Source organism: Chiloscyllium plagiosum, chromosome 11, assembly GCF_004010195.1.
Source record: "Chiloscyllium plagiosum isolate BGI_BamShark_2017 chromosome 11, ASM401019v2, whole genome shotgun sequence".
In the NCBI taxonomy this organism is placed as follows: domain Eukaryota; kingdom Metazoa; phylum Chordata; class Chondrichthyes; order Orectolobiformes; family Hemiscylliidae; genus Chiloscyllium; species Chiloscyllium plagiosum.
In genome coordinates, this window is record NC_057720.1 from 51,636,446 (window position 1) to 51,656,703 (window position 20,258).

At 38.3% G+C, this 20,258-nt stretch overlaps 1 protein-coding gene across 1 annotated transcript in view; it reads left to right on the forward strand.

The window, feature by feature from the left end:
- The first annotated feature begins 1,893 nt into the window (after nucleotides 1-1,893).
- Nucleotides 1,894-20,258, forward strand: part of scp2a (sterol carrier protein 2a) — a 70,237-nt gene continuing 51,872 nt past the window's right edge. The window contains exons 1-8 of the mRNA XM_043699314.1: nucleotides 1,894-2,024; nucleotides 3,504-3,575; nucleotides 6,131-6,262; nucleotides 8,343-8,407; nucleotides 9,853-9,979; nucleotides 10,555-10,618; nucleotides 12,954-13,040; nucleotides 14,497-14,647. Coding sequence (XP_043555249.1) covers nucleotides 2,009-2,024; nucleotides 3,504-3,575; nucleotides 6,131-6,262; nucleotides 8,343-8,407; nucleotides 9,853-9,979; nucleotides 10,555-10,618; nucleotides 12,954-13,040; nucleotides 14,497-14,647 — 714 coding nt within the window. The 5' untranslated portion in view covers nucleotides 1,894-2,008. The remainder of the gene's footprint in view (nucleotides 2,025-3,503; nucleotides 3,576-6,130; nucleotides 6,263-8,342; nucleotides 8,408-9,852; nucleotides 9,980-10,554; nucleotides 10,619-12,953; nucleotides 13,041-14,496; nucleotides 14,648-20,258) is intronic.

Here is a 20,258-nt window from a genome sequence, read left to right on the forward strand (position 1 = left end):
TACAAATGAACAATTCCACTCCAGACTTTATGCCAGGGAGTTCTTTTCAAGACAAATCTGAAGATGTCTGCACTGAAGACACTTTCGAGAACTGTAATGAAGTCCCTTGACAATCATAACCAAGTTCCTATGTCTTGAGCATGATTCCAGTCATTGGGAGTGTTTGCCTACTGACCTCACTATTTCTAATGTTTCTTAGTGAATCACACAGTGGAATACTACAACCAGATGTTTTGACTTCTTGTCTATGAGTGTAAAAATAGCTTGTCCACTGTTGGTTTATAAGAGAGGACTTCGTCATTCCCCATCCCTCCTTTGACTGGCGCCATCAATTTCTTCTAGACGAGGATAATACTACAATTAAAATATTGCTCTTGAACCCATGTAAGAATTCTCTGCAGCTGACTTTGTAACATTGGAGTGGAAATTAAAAGTGGTGTCAGGCCTTTTAATAGCTTGAATAATAGTGACTAAGTCTAAAGATGATAAAGATCATATTGCCAAGAAAACTTATACAGTCCATAGTAGGGCCCTGTGCGATGTTGTCAAATGGAGAGACCAAGGGGTTCAGTTACATAGTTCTTTGAAAGTTGCCTCAGAGGTAGACAGGGTGGTTAAGAAGGCATTTAACATGCTTGCCTTCATTGCTTAGATCATTGTGTAGAGGAGTTGAGACGTCATGTTGAGATTGTAGTGGATGTTGGTGAAGTCACTTTTGGAGTACTGTGTACAGTTCTGGCCACCCTGCCATAGGAAGGATGTAAATTGGAGAGGGTTTTGAAAACATCAACGAAGATGTTGCAGGGACTGGAGTGTTGAGTTATATAGATAAAATCATAGAATTCCAACAGTATGGAACAAGACCCTTCGGCCCAACAAGTACATACCCACCCTCCAACGAGTAACCCACCCAGACCCATTCCTCTATCCTATATTTACCTCTAACTAATGCACCTAACCTACACATCCCTGAACACCATAAGCAATTTAGTTTGGCCAATTCTCCTGCACATCTTTGGATTGTGGGTGGAAACTGGAGCACTCCGAGGAAACCCATGTATATACAGGGAGAATGTGCAAACTCCACATAGACAGTCACCTGAGGCTGGAATCGAACCATGGTCCCTGGCGCTGTGAGACAGCAGCGCTAACCATTGAGCCATTGAGCCGCCCACACGGGTAGGCTGGGAACTTTTGCACTGGATCATAGGAGATTGAGAGGTGCACTTGTAGAGGTTTATAAAATCATGAAGGGTATACCTAAGGTGACTAGCAAAGATCTTTTCCCTTGGCTGGGGGAGTTCAAAACTAGGGGTCATAATTTTAAGCTGGAAGAACGATTTAAAATGGACCCGAGGGACAACGTTTTTACACAGAGAGTGGTTCAAATGTGGAATGAACTGCCAGAGGAAATGTTAGGTGCAGGTTTTATAGTAGTTATAACATTTAAAAGGCACTTGGATAGGTGCATGAATACGAAAGGTTTAGAGAGATATGGGCCAAATGCAGGCGAGTGTGACGAGTTTAGTTTAGGAAGCTTGGTTGGCATGGGTGAGTTGGACATTTAAGCGACTGCTGGACATGCACATGGATAGCAGTGAGTTGAGGTGTGCATAGGTTAAGTTATTATATGTTACATTAGGATTAAGCCTCGGCACAACATCGTGGGCCAAAGGGCCTGTTCTGTGCTGTACTTCTCTATGTTCTATGTAAAGAGTCTGTTTCTGTGGTGTATTACTCTATGACCCAACAAGATCTGTTGTACTTGTGCCACTCACGTAACACTTTAAAAGGATGTGGCACCTATTTCCCTCCATTTATTGTCCAGCTGCAGAGCACACAAATGCAATAAAGAAGCAATGGTAATTTTAATACACTTAGACCAATCGAATGGCTATATTAGGACCTTAAGTAAGATCCAATTCAAGTTTAGTAAAAATGTAATTTGTTATTTCTTTTCCACCAGTTTGAAAAGCCTGGGGCTCTGAAAGATGTTGACTATCCTGAGATGGCCAAAGAAGCAGGTATCATCATAATTTTAGTTTGTTATTTGAACAACTGGTATGATTTTGCTCATTTTGGAACCAGCAAACTCATACATTTATAAATGTTTTTAAAAAAATTCACTCATGGAGTGTGGGCATCACTGGCTGAGCCAGCATTTATTGCCTGTCCCTAGTTGTCCTTGAGAAGTTGGTGGTGATCTCCCTTCTTAAACCACTGCAGTTTATATGCTTTTAAAGGGGGTAAATCCAAAATTTTGACCCACTGACACAAAAGGATCGGCAATATATCTCCCAATCAGGATGATGAGTGACTCAGAGGAGAGTGATGGTAGTGGTGTGCCCTTGTTCTTCCAGCTGGCTGTGGTCATGGGTTTGGAAGGTGCTGTCTAAGGATGCTGGGTGAATTTCTGCAGTGCATCTTGTAGTTGGTAAACACTGCTATAACTGAGTGTCGGTGTGGATGGGAGTGGCTGCTTGTGGATGTAGTGCCAATCAGGTGGGCAAGCAATTGTAATAATCCAGGAGTTTTAAAGCAAGGGAAATTCCCAAGTTTACATGTTAAAACTGAAGTTTGAACATTTTTGAAATGAGAAATGAACATCAAGTTTATTTGTTTGAAATTGGTCCCACAGACAAGATCAGTAACTTGAATTTCGTGACTGTCTGTTATGTGGTTCTGAGATCTGCCTGGGTATTTGCAGCATGTAACGTTGATCAATCAGAAAATCATACAGAACTCCAGTCTGGTCCTTCAGAGAGACACAAAACCATCATCAACTGAATGTATAATGGAATTCATTGCATTTAAAATAATATGATCTTGGGCTTCATAATATATCTTCCAAAAACATTATGTGGGAGGTGTGGGGAACAGGCATTATATTTCTGGACATTCTTTTTATTCGTGAAACAGAATGCTGAAACTGAGTGGCATGTGCTAGTTATGCTGTTGTATCTGTGCAACTAGTAGCATAAGGCAAGTACATTTAAGAGTTTGGGATCTGTGTCTACAGTGGAACTAGTTTTGCCTTCCTAATAGCACTGTGCCACTATTGTCATAAAGTCAACAGTAGGTTTTTATATGGAAGTGCTCATACAAGTAAAGTGAACAAGAGAGCACAGATTTAAAATAATGTGCAAATGAAGCAAGGGTGATGTGAGAAAAAGACTTTTTGACACAGTGAGTTGTAAGTGCTTGGAATGAAGTGCCAGAAGTGTGGAGGTGGGAGGTTCAATTGTGGCATTCAAGCGGGTGTTAAAGTATGATTTAGATAGAAATAGTAGGATATGGGGGAAAGACAGGTGAATGGCATGATGTGCCATGATAAATTCAGTGATTCTATAACAGTTTGCCATTGCTATTTACTGTGAACCTCAGTCCATCTGTTTCTAAACGTACAAACTTTTCTTGATAAATAGATCAGCAGTACTGATGTGTTTAAATCTGTGAAGCAAATTCTAAAGAGCAGAAAATTAATTGTTTTCTTTCCATTATAGCTCAGAAGGCATTGGCTGATGCTGGCATTGCGTACTCTGCTGTGGAACAAGCTTGTGTAGGTTATGTGTATGGTGAGCACATAGCATTACTCCATTTAATTATTTGTAGCTAATCAATGTTTGGGAAGAGATGCCAGAGAAAACCAGCTTGTAAATCAGATGTCTTGTGGTTTATTTAATCGCATTGTTGTGGATTTTCTTGAAACATCTCCCACATTGCTGCCTTTACTTTGCTAGAAGTAATTTACATCTATAGATGGGCCTCAATATTTTTACATTGCAAAATGACTATACTTCAAAAATAATTTATGATACATGGGACGTTCTGGGATTGTGAAAAGTGCGATATAAGTGTAAATCCACATGTGCAAAATATTTCTTTATTTATCTGCAGAGTGTGGGCGTCATTGGCACAGCCAATATTTATTGCCCACCTCCACTTGAGAAGATGGTAATGAATCACTTTCTTGAATACAACTGAGTGACTTGCTCAAACAAAATAAAGAACTGCATGTGCTGAAAAGTTTGAGTGGCGTGCTTGGCCATGTTCGCGGGCAATTAAGAATCAACTACTTTGTGTGGGTTCCGTGGGGGTTACGTTCCAGGACCTACTGTGGAAGCCTGAAACCACGGATAGGAGCAAACCCATTCATTTAAATGGGAAACATAGCTTTCCGGCAGCCTCCTGGTGCTGGAACATTCCCTATAATATGCTCAGGACGTGGTAAAGCGCGGGTAACTGAAATCGCAGAAAACGATTCCGTGGTATAGGGTCGCCCTGTAAACCAGTTGGACTATAATCTGTGTTGTGAGATTTTTAACTAACATCGTATAATAAGACAGAAATGTAAAGGCAGCAGAATGTGGTCTGTAAAAGACATTAGTGGAAATAATGTTCTTTGCAACATTATTGTATTTTAAACACCCGCTTTCTGTTTGAAACTTGTTGCTCCAGCTGTTCTTTTATCCAACAGACTACTAAAATTTTGTTTTATTTTCTATATCAAGATAATGTATTTTGCATTAAATGAATGTTCAATGAATTAGCTATGTGCAAATCAGTGAATATTGTATCAAAAACGAACGCTTATTAGAAACTTGAAGCGAACTTGAAGATTAGTTGTTATGCTCTGTATGGGGATTTGTAATCAAAAAATAGCCAAATATACCAAACAACCTATGCATGAAGGGATAATTGAAAAATATTTCATTTTAGGAGCATCACTTTAACAGGAATCAGAATCATGGCTGATTAATCCTGAATTAGGAGGCAAATCACAGTCGGGATGAATTATAAATTATGCATGCAATAGCAAATGCAACAAAGACTGTTTCACAGAGGTACTAGACACTTCAGTCTGGCTGCATGATTCCAATTTCAGCCACCCAGCTCTTCCACGCAGAATTCTAGTTCCCTCCTTTTTAAGATTTGGATGAACCCTGTGTAAAAGGGCTTCTCCCCATGCAGTCTTCCACACAGTGGGGCACATTCTTCTTGAACTGACCCAATTGTCAGTTCCTCTTTTCTTTTGGTCTCTTTGTTTTCTGCATTACCATGCAAATTCAGAATTTTAACTTCCTTCCCCATTGATATGACTTTCAGGTCATGGGCTAAAAGGTCACAAGGACCAGTATTTCTTAAGATCCAAAATTATAAAGCCCTAGTTAACATTTAAAGGAAAAACTACAGACACCTGATATATTTGAAATCATTACAAACTCTCCTTATTGTTATTGCTTTAGGGTTAAAGGCTATCACTTAACTAAATTAACTTAGATTTTTGTATAGGAAAGAAGTTGATTTTACCTCTACGTGGAACAACTGTTTTGCACACAGTAAATTTCTTTAAAGCCCTGTAATTCTGCAATGATTAAAATTGATTTGGAGATGCCGGATTAAAATTATGTGGTTGTTGGCTAAGGGCCTGCGGCGTCATGGGAGCTCCATTTTCCTGCACATAATGGCATGAAGTCACCTGCAAGATTCATCTAATTAATCTTTGGATTAACATCCCATGTTAAACAAAATACTTCTGGAATGCACCTCTTCCTCTGTGCTGTAGTGAAGTATCAGCCCAGATTTTTCATTAATTTGCTGTTTGAAACTACAGAGTATAGAAATACTCTTATTATTTAATAAGATTTGAAGGAATGGAGTAAGGGAACAGATAATGGATATATTAGCTAAGGGTTACTTGGTTGTATAGATATTGGGAGTTGGGTGCAGGTGCTTTTATGGTTTGTAGTAACTGAAGTAAGCTCTCACAAAGTATGGATTCAAACTCCATTTAAGCGTACTTAAGCACAAATTATTTGCGCATAACAGTGCAATGTATTTCAGACATAGTTACAGTGAGTTATCAATACTTATATATTGATAGAGTCAAAAATCCTTGGTTGGAATATCAGTTTGGGAGAAAGCAGTAAGTCAAGAAAAGTGTCTAGTTAAAAGTTGTTTTGGAAATTTTTTTTTACAAAGTTAAAAGGGGAAGTTGTTTGAGAAAAGAAGACACTAGGGATGATGATTAATTACCATGCTTAATAGGTGTACTGCTTTTCTAATTTTAAATTTAGCTTTTGATTGGTGTGATCAATTCCAATGAATTTCTGGCATTCTCTTTATAAAGGTGATTCAACTTGTGGCCAACGTGCAATCTATCACAGTTTGGGGACAACTGGAATACCCATTATTAATGTGAATAACAACTGTTCCACTGGTTCAACAGCCTTATTTGTGGCCAGGCAGCTGATACAAGGAGGTAAGCCAATACAATGTACGTGTAAGAACCATGAGACGCTAAATGAAATATGATTGTGATGAGGTGCTAAACTGCACCTAAATTAAAATGAAGCTTCTGAATGTCTGATTGGCATTATCTAGAAGTTGTTTCTTCGTGGCTGTTATTGCCATATTTTATACTTGCGACCTTGTCTTGTAATGAAAATTACAGAGAAGAGTCAAAACAATTTCTAGTAGGAGCAGAAGACTGAGAGAGAGAAAATTGGACAAGATAGTCAAATTGATTGCTTCCATCTACGAGGACTCAAGGTTGGGTTGACAAGGTACCAGTTAGGACTTGGGGTCGATCCACCTCCACTATCCCCAGACCTCCAGCCACATAGGTATGATTCCATTGTAATGGAAGAATATTGATACCTCTCTTTGGAAGAATTCAAATTAGGTTTATTAATTTAGTTTTTAACATCATACAGCAATTATAGAAAAATAAATTCTAATTTACTTAAGCATTTTATGTTGCCCAAATATTTATATTCTTTGTAGACATTTTTTAAAATCTGCCTTACAGATAAATACCTAAGCATGAACCTAAGTGTCAGAGAACTGTTGTTTTCTTGCAAACTTCTGGTGGAATTTTCTGCTTTCTTGAGGAACATGCGTAATGGCGGGAAATGTAGAAAATGAAAAAAAAAATCAGAATTTCGATATCAAGGAAATAATTTGATTTCTCCACTTAAAGTTTAAACAGCGAATTCAAAATCTTGCTAACAAGCAGTGATCACCTTATTTCTGTGCACTTACCCAATTTGAAGGCTTCTAATTTCTCTTCTTCTCTGAGATACTAGACAGAGCCATTGGACACTGTTCCCATCCATCCATGCAAGTCAGCAATGCAAGCCTAGTTCCACCACGTTATGCTTGATCTCAGACCAACAGACATACCCTTTCAACGTTTCAGACGTTACTTTGGAGCTTGGGGACTCTATGACCCACATGCTTCTATCAGGTTGCTTTTTGCAGAGACACATACTCTCCATATAATGCATCTTGAGCTTCATTTGTTCAGCCTTATAACTTCAGCTTCACTTTTTTTTAATGTACTGTTGTTCATTACATTTCACCAAGGATACTGCACCTGATCAATCACTATCTCCCTCCTTTATGGTGGCCTCCTTTTCACCACCCTATTCACCAGCACCTCCACATCTCTGTCAGTGAACCAAGGTGCAAAATTGCATGAATCGGTCATTTCCTTCAGGAGAATGGTGCAGGAGCACAGCACGAAAGGTTATTTCTGTCTTGGAGTGTCTGTAGTGATGCACAACTGGAATTTAAATATGGCACAAACTCCATGAACTTTGCAAAGTGCTGGCAGTGTTGAGCATTTCCACTTCCTGCCACATGAAACTGTCTCCAAAGAAGCCAGTTGCATAATTAATGAAATGAAGATTGCGTGAATAAAGTTTTAATGACAGACCAGATGCCATGAATGTCATTTTAAAAAAAGAACACTTCCCAAATTTGGGAAAATTGAACCTAAGGAGTTTCAATATTATATTGTGCACAGATGCCCTCATCCTTTTCATTCTCAGGACAGATTTAAAGGAACATCACCCCTATAAGAGATGCTACTCCTAGAATTCTAGTCAACGGCCCTTCTGATCCATGCATATCATGTTTTGAGAGTGCAATATTAATGTTTCTTAGAGCACAAAGTGGTCTAATTTTAATGCTGAGGTAGTCACAAAGCTGTTATGTATACGCTGCATTATCAGCTCTTATGTCAGAAGCAGTTTCATAAACTCCCTCTATATTTAATAGTCCTCATCCACCAGTAACTTCATGAAGGGTGTTTTTCATTTTTTAATATGTTGTTGTAAATAGTCATTCATTCTTGTTTTGCAGTATATGAATATACGCAAATATAAAAATCAAAGTTTAAAATGATGCACTGAAAACTTTTGGATAACGTATTAATATTTGACTTTCAAAAAATACAAAGTGCTAGGCAGGCAAGTTTTAAATGACTGAATTAGTTATGATTCTTATTTTCATTGGTGTGAAAATATATTTGCAATATTCTTTTCATGTTTTTCAAGGACTGGCTGATTGCACTCTAGCTTTGGGATTTGAGAAAATGGAAAGAGGATCACTTTCTTCAAAGGTAGTTGGAATATTTTATTAATTTGATGTGGGATTTAGTTTCTGCATCTACTTTGTTGTGTAAGCACCACTGACAAACAACTGTTTCTGCCAGCTCTTTTTTACTATGAATGTAGTCAACAACATGATAATGAAAGGATGATTTGTTTCTGTGCTGTGGATTGAGAGATGGATATTGACTGGGATACCAGGAATAACTGCTCTGATGTTCTTCAAAATATTGATTAGGGATCTTTTACATCCATTGAGCAAGCAGATTGGACTGGATGTAGGTTTGCTCGCTGAGCTAGAAGGTTTGTTTTCAGACGTTTCTTCACCATACTAGGTAACATCATCAGTGAGCCTCCAGATGAAGCACTGGTATTATGGCCCACTTTCTATTTATGGGTTTAGGTTTCCTTGGGTTGGTGATGTCATTTCCTGTCCTTTTTCTTAGGTGGTAGTAAATGGGATCCAAGTCAATATGTTTGTTGATAGAGTTCTGGTTGGAATGCCAAGCTTCTAGGAATTCTCGTGTGTGTCTCTGTCTGGCTTGTCCTCGGGTGGATATGTTGTCCCAGTCGAAGTCATGTCCTTCCTCAACTGTGTATAAGGATACTGGTGAGAGTGGGTCATGTCTCTCACTAGTATCCTTACATACAGATGAGGAAGGACACCACTTCAACTGGGACAACACATTCACCCTAGGACAAGCCAAACAGAGACATGCACAAGAATTCCTAAAGGTGTGGCATTCCAACCAGAACGCTTATCAACAAACACATTGACTTGGATCCCATTTACTATCCCCTGAGAAAAAGAACAGGAAACGACATCACCACAGGAAATGACATCACCAACCTAAGGAAACCTAAACCCATAAATAGAAAGCGGACCATTCCACCAGTGCTTCATCCGGAAGATCACTGATGATGTTACCTAGTATGGTGACAAAAAGTCTGAAAACGAACCTTCCAGCTCAGCGAGCAAACCTACATCCAGAACCTCAACCTGAGCTACAAATCTTCTCAAAACTCGTTAGGCAGATGAGACTTTGGCTTAGCGTTTCATCTAAATGATGACACCTCTGCCAGTACTGCACTTGAATATTAACCAATGCCTTTATGCAATCAAGACCTGGAATGGGGCTTGAAGGGGAGAGTGCTCCAAAATGAGCAACTGATCACCTTCTGAAATACCAATTTCACTGCAGACTAAACTGTTACTCTTGTTTCTATGTTTCTTTTTATGCATATGTGGAGGTCTAATTTTTAACACAGTTTATTCCTGTTTGGAAAATGTTTTATCTATACCATATCCTATTATTTTTAAATGTATCCCAATGCTGGTGCAGTATTTCATCTACCTATTTTATACCTCATTTAACTGAGTAAGAACAGTTTCCAACTTTCAAAACTATACTATGTATCTTTATAGAATATGACTGTTTACTATTTCTGTTTTCAGTACACTGATCGGACCAACCCTATGGACAAACACTGTGAAGTGCTGCTTAATAAATACGGGATTTCTGCAGCCCCAATCGCACCACAATTATTTGGAAGTGCTGGTAAAGAGCACATGGAGAAATATGGTAACTATGAATAACACACTTGTGTATAAATCTTACAAATTTAATGTAACGTCATTATCCATTCTAAAGAAAATTGACTTGTGATTGAAAAATAACAACAGATGGAGTAAAGGTATTGGCCACAAAATTGGGCTCCGTGATATCTCAATTGGAAGTGTTACAGAAAGAAAATTACTGATTGGATGGTGGGGGGGAAGGGGGCCACTCCTTGACTACTTCAGCTTGGAACACACTGGCCATTGTGTTGTGTAGGGCAATGAAGTGGATGTCAATACAAGTATTAAAAATGGAGAGTAGCTACATTTTGAAATCAGTCATTATATAACCGATTTTATAAGACGTCTTGTGGCACAGTGGTAGTGTTCCCTACCTCTGGGCCTGGGTTCAAGTTCTATTCTAAGTACTTTTAATATAATAAATTTGAAATACAACAAATTTAATAGATGTTGTCTCAGGTTCATCTTGCATACAAACCTTATTGTTGACAGAGAGTAAATTTCCATTGCACTGATCTTTGTTGCATTTAATCCAACTCAGTTTCTCCAGTACAATTTGTCTTTTTGTTTTTAATATAGGTACTAAACCAGAGCACTTTGCCAAGATAGCTTGGAAGAATCACAAGCATTCAACAAATAACCCGTGAGTCCTTTGGCTTGCTCTTTGGTTAATGATTAATAATGATATTTGTGTTAAGTTTTGAGCAATCAAGGTGAAGGCTCAAAGCTCTTAGTCCATCAGGGATTTTAAAAAAGCAGGAAAAAGAGAGTTGTGCTGAGAATTGTTGGTTATGCAAGTTTTAAAATGTGTAGAATTGTGAGAGAATTAGAGTTTCAGAACCTTAGATTCTGGGAAAGAATGGGCTAAAGTAGAAAACTGTATGAATAATATTAGAAATTTTAAACTTTAGCATTTAAGGGAATGCAGAAAGAAGAAACACAAATTATTTTAGTTTTACCTCCAATGTGTGGATTGATGGCATTATCCCAGCCAGTTCTTTCTTTTAACAGCAAAAGAGACAGAATAGTGACTGTCCTGCTAGGGTAGAAAACATATCACCAAATCATTTGTAATCTTTCATCTATTTTTCTCTGAATTTGTTACTTTGCTAGATTACAGTTTTATACTTTTTTTATAAATACTTTCTCTGCAAGGTTCAATAGTTGAAGGATTAAGCAAAGTGCCTTATCCAAACCATTTTATCTTTTTGGCTTTGCTGTGTACTTTTGTGATCTCAGAACATTAAAATTTATTGATGTTCTGTGTGTACAAATGTAGATTGATAGATTGTTGGCTACTAAGGGTATTGAGGGACAGCAGGATAATGTTGAAAGTTGATGTTGAGATACAAGGTCAGCTGTGACTTTGTTGAGTGGTTGAATGGTAATAACAGCAGGCACAAAAGGGCCAAATGGCCTACCTCCAATCCTATTTCCTATGTACTTCTGTTCATATAAAATACAATAGAATTAAATGTGTAAATATTTAAAAATGCATAATTGAATGTATCTCTTTTACTGATTTTCACTGCTGACGCAGCAAGATTGAGTTGGTACAATCCTTGTTTAAAGGGCCATGTCTGGATCATTTTATCTCTGAGAAAGGGGTGAAATAGAGTCAGGCATCTCAACCCCAGAAACAAAGTAAGTTGAGGCTGTATAGACCGCCCACCTTGGTTATCTGGACTTTTCCCTAGTTGATTTAGAAATTGTTAAGCCCTCAAATGTCATCCTATACTTACCACCCATTCCCATTACGTCTCCAAGCCAATTCATATTCTTAGCCAGCTTCATAACCACTCATCCAGTATTCCCACTCTAGGTGGAACTCAGGAACCATATGAAGGTGAAAAATAAGGTAGACTTCAACAAACTGTTATAACTCTTCTTTGCACACAATGGTACAGAAAATAGCTTCTATTCGTGAAACCTCTTCAAAGATTAATTTCCCATAAATTGTTCAATTTGTTCTTACAATGAAGTGATATTCTGTAAACCAGATGAGAGACAGTGAATTCTTTAACACGATCTTAATCTTGTCGATCAAAATGTGAATTCAGCAAATTCAACCCCCCAACCACCCCATCAAAATAACTTGTAATATTGTAAGTTATGAAATTTAATCAAGTAGTCAGCCAGACCTCAGTTGTGATAATAGCTGTTAAGAAATGTCAACCAAAAGCTATGGAATCTACAGGAACAGATGATTTTTTTCTCTCTCTCAGTTACATCAGATGGTCTGTGAGAAAGCAGATCAACAATGTTATGTTTCAAACCTCTGACAGCTTCAATCTTTTTTATGTTTAACAGGCTGAGGATTTAAAAGTCTTCAAGTCATGATATTTAATTGACCTCCCATGCCTTTGAAAAATGTTTACGTACACTTTAAATTTGTAATTCCTATGTCATTTCTCAAGGTCTTTGGAACAGTAACAATTCACTCAGCACCAATTTCAAGTGCTAACTTTGAGACTTTTGGCAGAGATTCACAATCCACTGTTTTCCCTTCTCAGACAATTGGCACCTGTCAGAAATGGATGTGTAACGTCCACAACCAGGTCCTCCTAGAAAATTCAAAAGTCTCTGGAGTTGGCCCAACTCTGAAAATCTGGTCCCAAATTCCTTTTGCTGTTCATCCTTGCTTCCCTCTTGCTGCAGAAACTGGGGAATCGTTGTTTTTCTTTGCCTGAGCCCTTCGGTGTTCATGAACTCCATGATAGATGGAACAAAAGTAAGCTGGAACAAATAGCAATAAGATAAAGCATATGTACATCAGATTTTTGAAAATATGTTTTACAATTCACCAATCAGACTTCCCTGCACCTCTCTATAGCTGAAAATTTAAACTTTTAAATCATTATAATTCAAAACAAAATTCTACCCCATATATGAGATCATCATGAACTTGGTGTAAGGTATAAAAGTGGTATCATCGTGATTTCTTTATTCATCTAAATAATTGTAATTCATCTATTTAGATATTCTCAGTTCCAAGATGAGTTCAGTCTTGACCAGGTGATGAAGTCACGTCCGATTTTTGAATTTCTGACTCTCCTGCAGTGCTGGTGAGAATGGGATACTTTTTGATTTACTGGCTGCACACATTTAAAAAAAATACTTAAATGTAATTTACCAAGGTGACTTGAGCCATTTGTCTCTTCACTTCTGCTTCATTGGAAGACTGCTGCGTGTGTCTCTAGTTCTTTATTCACAGCCTTCCTTGCTTTAGAATATTGAGTAGGCCAGGATTCAACACTGTTCCTTGTCCTAGTTCTCTACAAGGGAAGACAAAGCAGGAGGGCACTATTTGATTTAACTGTACAGGTTGTTCTGCTATAACGTGTGTTTCGTTAATGCAAATTTGTTGTAGTGCAATTGACGAATAGGGGACACTGTTTCTAAAGCGCGAACTTTTAAAACATGTTGGCTGTAATGCGGTTATGTCGCCAACACTTTAAGCCCTGCTTCTAAAGCGTGATTTTTCTAAAACACGGGGTTGCACAAGAACGCAACCATCACATTATAGAAGAACTACCTGTATGGCAGCATCAAAAGTGGAATTGATGGAAAGAGTTGGCAGATTCCCTTTACTAAAGGGTATTAGTGAACCAGATAGATTAAGACAACAGTCAATTATAGTTTTATGGTGAACATTACCGATATTAGTTTTCAATTTCAGCTTTAATTCATTGAATCTTCTTCGATATGAGTTAAAGATGTTTGAATGTGAAAAATAAGCAAGCTATTGATCATTCGTTGATGCTGGAAGTGTTATTTGGGAGCATATCAAAATGCCATAGAGTTTTCAAAGAACCAGTGTCTAAAGCACAATATTTGTAAGGTGCATAAAACACTCCAACTTTGATGCAATGATTATGCTATGTTAGCTGATCTCAGCTAAACAATGTCATGTAGTTAGGAGAAAGTGAGGACTGCAGATGCTGGAGATCCGAGTCAAAAAGTTTGGTGCTGGAAAAGAACATCAAGTCAGGCAGCATCCAAGAAGCAGAAGAATTGACATTTTGGGCATAAGCCCTTCATCAGGAATGCCAGTGTAGTTAGCTCTAGTGACAAGTCCTTGTGATATTGGAAATGGGAAGTGAAATCAAATACCATGCTTTTCTTCCCTAGCAACCACTGCACTGTGCACCAGTATGTGACATTAATCAGTGCTGTTCTTAAGGCTTTGACACTGTTACCCACTTAGATAAGACACTGGTAGGATGGCAGCACCTGTTAATTGTTATACTGGTTTGATTCACTACAGGGTTGGGAGAAAATTAAAGTAGAACAAAGCTTTTTTTTTATTGTTTGCTAATATTGTAATCTTCAAATTAGAATGAGATGGAGCTTTTGTTCTTTTTGTCTTAGATTAGATTAGATTCCCTGCAGTATGGAAACAGGCCCTTCGGCCCAACAAGTCCACACCGACCCTCCGAAGAGCAACCCACCCAGACCAATTCCCCTACACTTTATAACACTTTATAAAGTCTTACTTTATAACACTTTACTTTAAAATAGTCCAACATCCGATGGAGCAGGAGCGGCCGTTCTGGCAAGTGAGAAGTTTGTACGGAGACATGGCTTGGAGTCCAAAGCTGTTCAAATTCTTGCCCAGGAGATGATAACTGATTTACCGAGCAGCTTTCAAGAAAATAGCTGCATAAAGGCGGTAAGATTTTTAGTTAGGTTCTATGTTAATTATATATGGAAATGTGTTACAGTGTTGTCACCTCATGTGGTTGACTAGGATGGCATACAAGTTTTAAAATAAGCACCCAGGATGGTGATATAAGTTTTGGTTTTACAAATAGGCGGATAAATTTTTATGGACCCTAATTTTGGGCAGCCTGATATCTGCTTGCTAGAATTAGTGAGACCTAAACTATTTTCTCAGCTGGGTGACATTTGAATAACATCAGCAAGCTACCAACCTGCAGCAGGAAATTGGTCAGTCCTCTTGGAGCCAGAATTGGTGTTCTTGAAGGCACTGGGTGTAAGAGGATTGAAGGATCGTCAGTGGACAATAAGGGGCTGAAATCATTGGCAATGGGAGGGGAACTGGCAGTGGAGGATAGGGCAGTGAAGTGTTAGGACCAAGTTACAGTATTGCACGGAAGGACTGGCAATTGGTATTAATCGTATATGAATTGTGTTTAGTTGTATTTAGGTGGTCAGCATTAACTACAAATTCACTTCTCTTTCCATAAATGGGGACATTTTGAAAACTGTGGTTGTTGAGTTAACATCTCTAAATTAACAAAGTGTGTAGCGATTGTTTCTGATCTATCCTTTAACATCTGTATTGTAGCTGAGCTTATGGATAAGAGTGTGCCATAAAGACAGATTAGAATGGGAAAATATGAAAATTAGCTAACAATAACCACTAAATTGCCATGAATTAAATTCTTGCCTAGATCACATTTCAGTCAGTAAATACAAGTAACAGATAAGTTTAGAGGGGAATCTTTAGTTAGGATACTACCCACATCACTAATCTATTATGCTGATTACTACATTTGCTGAAATTTGCTCTAATTCATTTTTTAAATGTCTCATTCATAAGCTATTATTATTCAAAATGTGGCAGCATAAGAAATAGACTCGGTGTGTTTGAGATTATTATTTGTTTTTTGGGCGGAATAGCCTGCCTCAAATAAAAACATGATTAGCAGTATCCTATATGCTGATGAAGTAATTTTATTTTTGAGAAACATTAGTGAAGGCGTCATCATTAATGCAGAGCATCATAACATTCATAAGGAGTGGCAGGTAAGAAAATTAGCCAAGTGAAGAAGTTGACTGTAACTTATGAGGCAATTGAGGTAGAATAGAAGATGGAATATCAAACTTTGATTTTCAGTGGAGAATACAGGAAAGTAAAGAATCCATAGATTAATCCTGTGAGGTTAGGTTCAGTTCCTATGCAGGCCATTAGGTGGGGATGGCTTATCATGAAAAAAAAAATTAACAATGCTGTATACTACACAGCTGCATAGAAAAGAGCAACTGAACCATTACTGCCAAATTTGTCATGTAGTTTAAAGTCCAATGATGTCCATTTAGGAAGTAACAGGATCATCTTGTGTAAAGGATAGTTGGCCCGCACTTGACTTTCACAGTGCTGTTAATTTCAACTGCATGATAACAATACATTAAAATATGCATTTTAAAAGAAGAAACATTACTTACTGTTTATCTCATGGTAGTGGTTCAACCAATGATCAGGAAGCATAGTCTTCTGAAGTAAAGGATAAGTTTAGGACAAACTGTCAGGGCAATGATTTACCAGGTTTTGAATAAATAAAATATGTATTTTATTGTAGTATTTTAGAAGTTTTTGTATTTTTGGGCTAAGTTTAGGTGCATACAATTTTGTCCAACTTTTAAAATGCTGAGATGATTATGTTTTTGTAACTATTAAATGTATTCTATTTTTAAAGTCATTTTTGAAGATTCAAGAAGGAGAAAGAATTCTTTAGGTTATAGTATTGGTGATTTTGCTGGGTTCTGTGAACACTTGCAGGAAGAATGGAAATGTAAACAATAAGATTTGTAACAGAAATCTGAAAGTGATGGTAAGAGTACGAGGTGCAGGAATTATCGAGCTAGTGATAGAGACAGCCATAGAGAATGAGAGAACGATGGTCAGCAAAGTCAACAAATTGAAGTTTCTGAGAGCAAGTTCCCAGTAGTTGCAAAGAAGGGAATTATGGGTTTTCCAAGACTTGCCTTGAAGCTCCTTTCTTTAATTTAAGCTTCTGGTTGCCTCTCATTCTATGTCCTTTTTTGACTTGTCATTTTTTTTGTAAATTATATATTTTGATACACTTTTCCACATTTATGAGTGTTAAATAAACTCAAGTTCCTATTATTAAAAGTGCCCACTAGATATCAAATCTAATATTAACTTCTAAGATGACCTCATCCTCACCAATCTGACATTATCAGTAGGAGTGACCACTGCACAGTTCTTGTGGAAAGAAAGCCATCTTCAGGTTGAGAATACCCTCGTGTTGTGTGTTACTACCATGGTGCTAAATGGGACAGACTGAATAGATCTAGCAACTCGAGACTGGGCATTCATGAAGCTGTGTAGACTATCAACAGCATCAGAATTATACTCCAACACAATCTGCAACCTCAAGCCCAGCATATCCCCCACTCTACCTTTACCATCAAATCAGGGCATCAAACTTGGTTCAATGGAAAGTGCAGGAATGCATGCTAGGAACAGTACCAGACCTATCTAAAAATGAGGTGTCAACCTAGTTAAACTACTAAACAGCCCAAGCAGCAAGTGATAGAGTTAAGCGATCTCAAAACTAACAGATCAGATCTAAGCAGTGCAGTCCTGCCACATCCAGTAGTGAATGGTGGTGGACAATTAAACAACTCACTGGAGGAGGAGGAGACTCCACAAACATCCCCATCCACAATGATGGATGGAAGAGCCCAACACATCAGTGCAAAAGATAATGCTGAAGCATTCGCAGCAATAAATCTCAATCTCCTCCAATGGTCCTCAGCATCACAGATGCCAGTCTTTAGTCAATTGGATTCACTCTGTGATATCAAGAAACAGTTGGAGGCACTGGATACTGCAAAGACTATGGGCCCTGACAACATTTTGACAATAGTACTGAAAACTTGTGCTTCAAAACTTGCCACTCTCCAAGCCGTGCTCTTCAAGTACAATTACAATGCTGGCATCTACCCAACTATGTGAAAAAGTTGCCCAGGTATATCCTGTACATACAAAGCAGGCCAAATCTAACCCACCCAGTTACCACCCTATCAGTCTACTCTCGATTATTAGTAAAGTGATGGAAGGTGTCACCAACAGTGCTATCAAGCAGCTCCTGCTCAGTTTAGGTTCCGCCAGGGCCACTTAGCTTCTGGCCTCATTACCACCTTGGTTCAAAGATGGACTAAACAGATGAATTGCAGACATGAGGAGAGAATGACAGCCTTTGATATTCAGTCAAGTTTGGCCTGGATGTCAAGAACCCTTAGCAATATTGGAATTAATGGGTATCAGATGGCAAACTCACTACTGGTTAGAACCATAATGGGCACATAGGAAGACGGTTGTGGTTTTTGGAGGCCACTTGTCTCATCTCTGCAAGAGTTCCCCAGGGTAGTGTCCTAGTCCAGCCATCTTCAGCTGCTTCATCAATACCTTCTTTCCATTATAACGTCACCAAGATTGTACGATGTTAAGCACCATTCACAACTTGTCAGATACTGAAACAGTCCATGTTCAGGTGCAACTAGATTTGGACAGTATCAGGCTTGGGCTGATAAATGGCAAGTAACATTTACAGCATACAAATGCCAGGCAATGTAACTGCAGCCCCTTGATATTCGATGGTGTTACCATCACTGAATCCCCCCGTCAACATAATTGACCAGAAACTCAACTGGACTTGGTACGTAAATAGAGTGGCTACAAAAGTAAATCAGAGGCTATGAATACTGTGGTGAATAACTCCTTCATGCGTCCCAAATGCCTGCCCACAATCAACAAGGCACAAGTCAAGAGTGTGATGGAATACGCCTCACTTGGCTGGATGAGTACAGCTCTGACAACACTCAAGAAGATTGAAAGCAGCAAGGACAAAGCAGTCTGCTTGATTGGAACCACATCCACAAGCATCGACTTTCTTCACACTGATACTCAGTAGCAGCAGTGTGTACTATCTACAAGATGCACAGCTTCTTCCAAACCCACGACCACTTCCATCTAGAAGGACAAGGACAGCAGATATATGGGAACATCATCTCCTCTAAGCATCTCACTATCCTGACTTGAAAATACATTGCCGTTCCTTTGTTGCCACTGGATCAAAATCCTGGAATTTTCTCTTTAAGGGCACCAAGGGCCAACCTACAGCACGAGGGCTGTAGCAGTTCGAGAAGGCAGCTCATCACCACCTTCTCAAGTTCAACTAGGGACAAGCAATAAGTGCTGGCCCAGTATGTAATGCCCATGTCCAACGAGTGAGTTAAAAAAAGCTGTCATTAGCGTGTTATTTGCTCTTGGGATGACAGCATTGTTGTCAAGGCAAGCATTTATTGCCACCTCTAATTACCCTTCAGGAGATGTGTTATTCTTAATCGCTTAAAGTTTGTAAAGTCTTTATTTTGAGTTTGCTTGTAAGGACAATCATACAGTGGCTCAGAGAGAAGGGCCCTAGAAAAAACAAACGACAGGATGGGTAGTAAGAAAAGTAATAGTCAGAGAACTAGAGGACAAGAATCAAAAAGAGCATATTGCAAAATAATGTGGACAGGACTAAGAGTGTTTTTTAAAAAAAAACAAGCCTGAAGGCCTTGTGTCTTAGTGTATGGCGCATTGTTAGTGAACTGAATTAGTCACGTAGATAGATATAAAAGAGTATGATGTACTTGGGATTATGGAGACACACATGCAGGATTCCCAGGGATGGAAACTGAAGATCCAGTAGTATTCAGTACTTTTTTTGGAAGGACATTCTTTTTAAAAAACACAGGAAGTAGAGTAACATTGATGATTAAAGACAAAATTCATGCAATATTGAGGAAGGATATTATTGCCAATCAAGTCGAATCTGTACCGGTAGATCTTAGAAACACCAAGGGGCAGAAAATATAGGGGGGTTTGTATATAGATCTTCAAACTGTAACTGTAATATTATTGGATTAGCTGCATACTGGTCCACAGGATGATCAAAATGGGAACATTTTGTATTCAAGCAAGATTCGTTTAAATGTTGAAGAGATTGGAACATTATTGCCTTATCCATAAATTTGTGTTTGAATGGAAGTAGTTGGTGTAATGAGGCATTAGTGAAATTAATGCAGTTCACAGACACAGAGCCAAGTAAAGCTTCTTGAGATTATAGAAGGATGGCACCAGACTCCAGAATATACAAACAGCTGCTGCACGTAATCTTTTAGGCCTAATGACAAAAGGAAGATTATTATTGAGAGCATATTCATTATATTAATGGTAGGCTTTACCCCTCTTTTTTTACAGAAACTTGGTACAGATTATTTCTTGTTGGCTCACTGTATTTTTGGTCCCAAATGTGGAGTTATCTATAAATGCCTAAAACAATATTATTTTGATCAGTTATTATGTATGAATATACTAATTGCTGAAACACATGGTTAAATAATGTAGTATCAGACAATTGACAAAGTCACTAATTCGGATTCTGGACTGTTCTAATTCTGTCAGCACACATTGTTAAGCCAATGACTTCTGCACTGACTCCATCACTATCAATCAATGGATA